The sequence below is a fragment of the Sinocyclocheilus rhinocerous genome, unplaced genomic scaffold (assembly GCF_001515625.1).
Source record: "Sinocyclocheilus rhinocerous isolate Xijiao unplaced genomic scaffold, SAMN03320098_v1.1 scaffold1870, whole genome shotgun sequence".
Classification (NCBI taxonomy): domain Eukaryota; kingdom Metazoa; phylum Chordata; class Actinopteri; order Cypriniformes; family Cyprinidae; genus Sinocyclocheilus; species Sinocyclocheilus rhinocerous.
Window position 1 is genome coordinate 106208 of NW_015664009.1, and position 8456 is coordinate 114663.

The 8456-nt window shown below is 39.7% G+C and overlaps 1 protein-coding gene across 3 annotated transcripts in view; it reads left to right on the forward strand.

The window, feature by feature from the left end:
* The first annotated feature begins 801 nt into the window (after nucleotides 1-801).
* LOC107729106 (tubulin-specific chaperone cofactor E-like protein) overlaps nucleotides 802-8456 on the forward strand; it is a 9505-nt gene continuing 1850 nt past the window's right edge. Inside the window, exons 1-8 of one of the 3 annotated variants that reach the window (XM_016539473.1) lie at nucleotides 802-1184; nucleotides 2520-2704; nucleotides 3456-3628; nucleotides 3748-3887; nucleotides 4417-4598; nucleotides 5065-5321; nucleotides 5464-5590; nucleotides 6088-6204. In XM_016539473.1, the coding sequence (XP_016394959.1) occupies nucleotides 2658-2704; nucleotides 3456-3628; nucleotides 3748-3887; nucleotides 4417-4598; nucleotides 5065-5321; nucleotides 5464-5590; nucleotides 6088-6204 (1043 nt within the window). In that variant the 5' untranslated portion in view covers nucleotides 802-1184; nucleotides 2520-2657. Of the gene's footprint in view, nucleotides 1185-1224; nucleotides 1247-2519; nucleotides 2705-3455; nucleotides 3629-3747; nucleotides 3888-4416; nucleotides 4599-5064; nucleotides 5322-5463; nucleotides 5591-6087; nucleotides 6205-8456 lie in introns of those variants that run through there. The other 2 variants (XM_016539475.1, XM_016539474.1) reach the window with 2 other exon arrangements.

Here is an 8456-nt window from a genome sequence, read left to right on the forward strand (position 1 = left end):
TGAGCTGAGGCCGGGCAAGAGTGAGCTGAGGCGGCGGGATTGAGAACGGCGGTCCCGGCGGATCCGATGAAGGAGCGGTGAAAACGGTGAAAGCCGATCCGGTGATCCACAGCACTAAGTTGATGTATTTCCTCAGCGACCAGCACAGATCAGCTCTAGGCATGACGAAGCGGATATCGTCCTCTTTTGGAAGGCCAAACAAAGTAGTTTCGCTTTCACAACGAAGCACACAGCGTCTTTACGACATGGCGGCGGAAACAACAAAACTACATCGAGAATAAAAGTTACGTCTTCTTTCTTTGCGTGAACATTTGGGCGGCGTTATGCAAATCTTCCCACATTGTGACATAGACATGTGGGGGCGTGTTAGAACGGGCCGTTTTAGGTAGGCGTGGTTGACCCTTAACTTTTATAAAGAATATCTCTTTGGATTTGAGACTTTAGTCTTTGCAACTTTACAGATCTTCTTTATGTACCAAGAGCTTGTAACACTCCAAAGAGAAAGGAAAAATTGAAATCACATCATATGACCCCTTTAACCCAAAAAAAGTTATGTACTGCAGCTTTAACAACACTGATCCATCTGCAACAGCTTTCCTCAAAGTAGCCAGAAGTAATGTCCCTGTGAGAAGTTTTCCCACCACTAGAGGGAGGCATTAGGCAATCTGAAAGATCTCTGAATCAGCACTACGGTTTGCAATATTTGGTCTGTAATCAAAGATATTTCTGTCCCTTACTATTCTGCCATGATCAGTGATGCTTAACTGACTCCTCCTCAGTCAGTCTCATCTCTTCTGATCATCTTTTGCGTTCTTAATTCATGCTGTAAATATTATTTTTTAAAAACTAATGGAAACTACTTGATCTATAAATGTAGATGTACAACCTGAATCGCGAGGTATTTTAAATCCAGAAAAAAATGCCTTTTATTAAATGCCTGTTGTTCTCCGCTCCGCCAGCGAGGGCGCTCAGACAGCACAACTGAACGGGCCAATCAAGAGCACCCAGCTGGAGTGACGCCACTTCCGTGACAGATTTATCAACAATAACAAAAGCGACGAGGAACAGTTTGGCGATCAAAGTGCGAGTCTTCAAATGACACGACGTGGATAAACTGACGGTTAGGAGTTGGTTTGGATTACAGCGTCCTGTCCCGCGTCTCACTGAGGAGCTGCTCATTCAGTGTAAGACACTTTATGATGATGGAGGGATGTTTTCGGCTCAAGCTAGCTAAATATTAGCTGAAGTATGATCATTCTCAGGTGTTGACTTACAAAGATACATTCTCGTTTCGTGTCTTCTAACATTTAGTCGTCTGTTTTGGTGACTGGTTCTGTCAGCTTTAATATATGAATCTTCGTGCAGTAGCTCAAGGGAAATTCATCTGGCACTGATTTAGTATGCCCTGGTATATTATAAAAGCACTAACCTTTATCAATTTATCATTACGTAATTGTCATGTGGTGGCTTGTAAAAGGTTCCTTGTTTGAAAATGTACGAATGCTGGTTATACTCATGTACAGTACGTTATGTGGTTGTGGGTAGTGTTGGGTAGATTTGCAATGAAATATTATTATATGTGTGTGTGTATGTGTATACATGTTTATGTGGTTTATGAGGACACAAATTTGTATAATGGCATGGATATGACCGGTATTGCAATGTGAGGGTGATTTATGAGGACACTTCCGGTGTCCTTGTAATTCAAAAGGATAAAAAAAATCTAATTTTTTTGAAAATCTAAAAATGCACAAAGTTTTCTGTGAGGGGTAGGGTTGGTGCAGGGCGATAGAAAATGCAGTCTGTACAGTATAAAAACATTATGAATATGGAGAACCATAGAAACCAACAAATTGTGAAAAAACAAATTGTGTGTTTGTGTATGTGTGTGCTAGTTTTGTAGTTCAAGCATTGTCTCTTTGAAAGTTATTTCTGTATGTTAAAATGTAAACAGATATTCTGTAAATTACAAAATATCAACTAATTTATTGCAGTTGCCTGTATAATTTAATACATATCTAATCGTCATCCATAAAAAGTCATTTTTCATAGTTTTTATTCTTTAATTTCAGCCATTTTTGTACTGCTTTTGCTCTACAGCTACTATTTGATATAATTTTTATTTAATAGGTATTTCTTAATTCGTATTAAATGTGCAACATGCTGTAAAATGTAAAGACATCAGCTCTTTTTTTTGTAAGTTGGTACTCAAAACGCTAGACTTTAATGAAACTGCTTTAGGCAGTGTATTGTATTGGCAACTTTTTGTTTAACAAGTCAGCTATTGTTCTTTTAGTACTTTTATATGCACAGCTGTCGAAAGAGTGTTTACATGGTGTTGGTCTCTTTTTCGTGTGTTTTCCTTAGGAGCCTGTAAACCTGCTCTGAGTTGTAACAACATTAAGGTTTTTCATATGCATATTGAGTGTGTTGGTTTGTTGAGGCAGATTAGTGTAGTTACAGCTGAAGGTGAATTGGTCATCTGTCCTTCTTGCTGACCTGGTGTCTTCTTTCTGCAGAGTGCTGTTATCTCTGAGAAGTGCCGTGAGGACGCTGAGCAGAGCCCAGTCTCTTTGCTGGTTTGCAGCCACATTTTCCGTTTGAGCCCTGACACTCAAAGGACAAATAACTTTTGTAGTAAAAGTAAACCTTATTTTATGGCACAGCTGTGTCTTTGGACCTGTGAGGACAAATTGCGCAGCAGGTGAGAGCATTTAATATTCTTGCTTCTCATATACATATCGGTTAATCAAGGAAAAGCGTATTCAATATGCTTATTCATTAGTGGATTAACTTATTTTTGTTATAAGACAGTAAATGCTATTCTCAGTAAAGTCGGCAAGAACATGACTTTATTCAGCAGATGGTTAAATCTAGGCCAGTTCTGTTTAAAAATGGAACTTTTAGCCCAGAGGGCTGCAGCTTCTCACTATTTTTTTAACTGAACTGCTTGAGGTTGTCTGACACATGGGTCATGGCATGACACACTTTTTTAATAAATGATGGATGATGGAGGCACCCATACTGTAACTAATAAATGCTGTAAATACTTATATATTTACAGTATGTATTAGTTAAGTGTGTATATATATAATAATAGTTCAAGCAAAACCAGTATTATGTAAGATTAATAAAAGACTGAAAGTCATGTGGTACAATGAGGAAGTGATTTATAGAACATGGCTCTATGTCAAGGTCAGTAAGCCTCTTCAAATATCAGATAATTTGACTATTTCATGACAAAGTAAGTCTAGTTCGGGATCATTCAGACAAACAGACAGTCCCACCTCAAACTCACGCCATTGACTGAGCTATGTATGACTCCTCAAACAGCATTTTGGGAAATCGACCTACGAATGGCTTGGTTATTTCTGCACATTTAACTAGCAACTATTTAATATTGTTTAATGACACACTTTGTCTCTATAAACGTTTTGATAACTATGTATCTACAGTTGCATAAGGTGCACGGTGTTGGCCGGTGCAATGGAAGCTTCTGAGACAGAAGGCCGCACCTTTATGCAGGCGATCAGTGAGAAGTACAGCCCGGAAAACTTCCCTTGCCGTCGGGGTCCAGGCATGGGTGTCGTGGTTGTGCCGTCTGAACATCAGGGATCACCTATGAAAGGTGAGGCTTGGGTTAGTTAAAAACAAGTCATGTAATGTTCCTTGGTGATTTTAGCGTTTACTTTGGCAGCTGTAAGCTGTTGTTGTGTTTCATTAGTTATGTGGTCATTCTGCCTTCAGACCGTCTGAACCTGCCCAGTGTTCTGGTTTTGAATGGCTGTGGAATCAGTCATGCAGGAGAAGAGGGAGAAATCACTGCCTTCTGTGCTCATGTAGTTGAACTTGATCTGTCCCATAACAAGCTCCAAGACTGGCATGAGGTGAGTTAGTTAGTCTGAGGATCGGAGGATCCACACTTTCATTTTCATCCAATTTCATATGCTGTTATACTTTTTTCTGGAACACAAAAGGAGAAATTTTTAAAGAATTGCTAAACAACCTTATGTTGTAAAACAGCAATTCAAAGCGAAGAGGCTGTCAAGCTCGAAATAAAAATACAGAAAAAGCACCATAAAAATAGTCCATATGACTCATGCGCTGTATTGCTTTATGTGAGAAACTGACTGAAATGACTGATTTTATGATCTGTAAATATACAGTAGTATTAATAAATAAACATACACTACTGTTCAAAGATTTGGGGTCAGTAAGATTTTTTTTTAAAGACAAATGTACCTTTATTCAGCAAGGACACATTAAATTGATCAAAAGTGACAGTAATGGCATTCATAATGTTATAGAAGTTTCTATTTTAAATTAATTCTGTTCATATATGTATGTGTGTGTGTATGTATATTATACATTTTTATGTCCCTAAAATGTGTCTTTTAACCCTTTAATCTATTCTAGATCAGCAAGATTGTTTCTAACATCCCGAACCTGGAGTTCTTGAACCTCAGCTCTAATCAGCTGAATGATGCAGTCTTGGAGCCGGACTGCGCAAAGGCCTTTTCTAGCATCCGCCGCCTCGTTCTTAACAATACCCAGGTGTCCTGGGACACAGTGCACACATTCACACAAGAGATGCCTGAGTGAGTCGCATTTTAAACTCTTGAGGTTTTTGTAGTTTTGAAAAAATATAGACTGATATTATGTGTAACAGTTACTAGTTGTGTACATGTGTGGTATTGATTGCTCTGGCCAGATTTTTGAGACATGGTATTGATTTTATATATTTTTTTCACATGCAGAGTATTTTAATGGCTGTGTACATGCAATCTTGCATATGTCTTGCATAAATTATTCAGTTATCATTTATTTTCTTTGTACCATCATCATGACACTGTTGATTCTCATGGGATCATTCACTTTACCTTGTTACTGTATTGCGCTATAAATGATGTTTGAGAGAATTCACTCTGAATTCATTCAATGGCTTTCAGATAACATTATGGCCAGTGAGAACAGCTCTTTTCTTGCTTTAAAGTGAACCATCAGACTTTATGAAGGTGCCTCTGGTATGACAGCTCTCCACTAATATTGATCTGTTTTGTCCAGACTAGAGGAGCTGTTCCTGTGCCTTAATGAGTACACCACTGTGACACCGGCCGCCATGCCCTTCCCCACAGTGCGTCTGCTTCACATCACAGATAACAGCCTCCACGAGTGGAGTGAAGTACGAAAATTTGGCTCCATGTTCCCTGCACTGGACACACTGGTCATGGCCAACAACTACCTGAGCTCCATTCAAGACTCGGGAGAAATCCTTCAGCGGCTCTTCCCTAACCTTCGAAGAATAAATCTGCACAACTCAGGTATCATCGTGTTTGTGACAGTTGCTGGGAAAGCTTCTAAATAATCATAGTATGTGTGTAATTGTCTAATTATTACTATTCTAGTACAGTGTAATTACATAAACCCAATAAAAACTTCATTTTTACAATTTTTGTGAGTCAGGGCTTAATCGATGGGAGGACATTGAGAAGCTAAACTTTCTGCCCAAACTGGAAGAAGTGAGGTTGCAAGGCATTCCTCTACTGCAGGCTTACACGAGCACGGAGCGCCGCAGTCTAATGATAGCCCAGTAAGTCCAATGTATCTTACATTTATATTTACATTTAGTAATTTAGCGGACGCTTTTATCCAAAGCAACTTACAAATAAGGACAATATACACACACACACACACACACACACACACACATATATATATATATATATTATACACGCACACAAAGAAAAACAACTAGATAGAATAGAAAAAAATAGAAAGCTAGTGTTTTTTTTATATATATATATAAAAAAAGAAGATAAATAGATAAAGTAAAATTAAAATAGAATAGAAAGTGCTAGAGGGTCAAATAAAGATGGAACAGATGTGTTTTTAGCCGTTTCTTGAAGATGGCTAAGGACTCAGCTGCTCGGATTGAGTTGGGCAGGTCATTCCAGGGATGAATGTGATGACAGAGAAAATAATTGGTGAATTTTTATTTTTGGGTGAACTCGCACTTTAACCTCATTAGAAACTGATAGTAATGTTGTAGAAATGTTGATGAGAAGATCTCATTGCTCCCGCCTGCAGACTGCCATCAGTGACCTGCCTGAATGGGAGTGTCGTGACAGATGCCGAGAGAGAAGACGCTGAGAGATTCTTCATACGTTATCACTTGGATCATTCAGAGGAAGAGCTGCCCCACAGGTATCTTTTAGGCATGAACACTGTAGTACAGACCAGTGGTTCCTAATCCTGGTCCTGAAGAACCCCCAACACTGCATGCTATTGATGTATGTCTTTTCTGACACACATATTTGAGGCCTTGGAGTCTTTACTAATGAGCTGATGAATTGAATCAGGTTTGTTTGATTAAGGAGACATCTAAACTGTGCAGTGTTGGGGGTTCTCTAGGACCAGGATTGGGAAACACTGGTGTAGACCATTTAGAACCTTATTAAATAGTTCTTGGACTCACATTGTGTCTACACCAGATGCAAGCGATGCAACTAACCACAATAGTGTATACTTGCAGTGCGGTGCGATGCGACAAATCGGCAACAGTAAACTGGTGCCCCATTCTATTTCTTATGTACTCGATGCGCTTGCTCTAATTCTAAGGTGTGTTCACACTTGTCATGTTTGGTTCGATTAAAACGAACCCTGGTGAGATTGCTCTGTTAGTGCGGTTTGTTTGAGTAAGTGTGAACGCTGCCATCCGAACCCTGGTGCGCACCAAACAAGCGGACCGAGACCGCTAAAAAGATGGGTCTTGGTCCGCTTCCAAACGATCTCTGGTGCGGGTCGAATGAAATATGAACGCAACACGGACCAAACACTTCTAAACGAACCAAAAACAGGAAGTAATGAAAAGATGCGATGCTATGCGACATGATTTAATGACGTGGAATGAGCGGTACCATCCAAAACAAAATGAGCAGAGGGTAAACGTGGAGCAACGAGGAGGTAAGGTGCCTTTTATGAGCGTTTTGTGAGTTCGCAGGTGGTGAAAATAAAATTATAAGTACATGCAGCAATGAGCGTGCTTAGTCCAGCAGACGGCATTATGTGTGTTCGACTTAAAGCGGCGCTGAGCAGACCGATCGGTGAATGATACTTTGATGTCATACACCGATCGGTCTGTGCAGCACCGCTTTTAAGTCGAACACAGCTTTTGTTTGGGGTATTCGGTGAGTTCCGACGCGAAATATACGTCATTCAACCTGACCAATCAGGTTGTGAACGTATCACTGTGCCTTTAGGTTCGGAATCTTAGGTTTGCTGTCAAAAATGCCAGTGTGAACGCTCAGCGGACCAGGACCAAATGTATTGTTTTCATTTTTGGTCCGGACCAAACGAACCAAGAGAACCAAACTACAAGTGTTAACACACGTGGAAAAAGGACAAATTGATTTGCAGTCACTTGGTTGCGTCAAGTGTAGACAGCTTTTAGCTGTTTAAACAATGGTCAACAACAGTTGCATCTGGTGTAGACACAGTATCAGGCAGCGCAATTCTTTAAACTGTTGGTCTGTGTACTCATAAAGACAGATGCATTTGGGTGTTGCCAAAAATTTCATTCCATTATCTTGTGGTCTGTCCAACTGTTTTTGAACACATTCAGCATAAATCAAATAGTATGTTTTTTTGTTATAGGATTTTGCTTTATTTCAATGCAACTGACTTTGTTTTACGATATATACTCCATATATGACAATTTTGTAAGAAGCATTATTTAGACCAGAAACACACTCTAAGTATAATTAATTATTAAAGGATTAGTTCACTTCTGAATTAAAATTTCCTCATAATTTCCTCACCCCCATGTCATCCAAGATGTTCATGTCTTTCTTTCTTCAGTCGAAAAGAAATTAAGGTTTTTGAGGAAAACATTCCAGGGTTTTTCTCTATGTAGTGGACTTCAGTGGGGTTCACTGGGTGGAAGGTCCAAATTGCAGCTTCAGTGCAGCTTCAAAGCGTTTTACACGATCCCAGACGAGGAAGAAGGGTCTTATCTAGCGAAACGATCAGTCATTTTCTAAAAAAGAATAACAATTATATACTTTTTAACCTCAAATGCTTGTCTTGTGTAGCTCTGCAATGTGCATGCATACTCTGTGCAGTCCCATTCGAAACAGTTAGGGTAGGTCGAAAAACTCCCATCTCATTTTCTCCTCCAACTTCAAAATCGTCCTACATCGCTACAGAAGTACCGACCCAGTGTTTACAAAAGCCCTATTCGCACGGGATTAGTATTACCTGGTGACCTTCAGTCATTTGTAATAATTGAGGAGGTTGTCTGTGATCTTAATCCCGTGCGAATCGGCCATGTCTGTAATTTGTAAAGTAAAAATTCCCCCGCAAATGACCTACCATATTTTGCCGAACACCGAGGTCCCGTGATAATATTAGTCCCGTGCGAATCGGCATCTCTGTGATTCGGCCAGCATTTGGCGGGT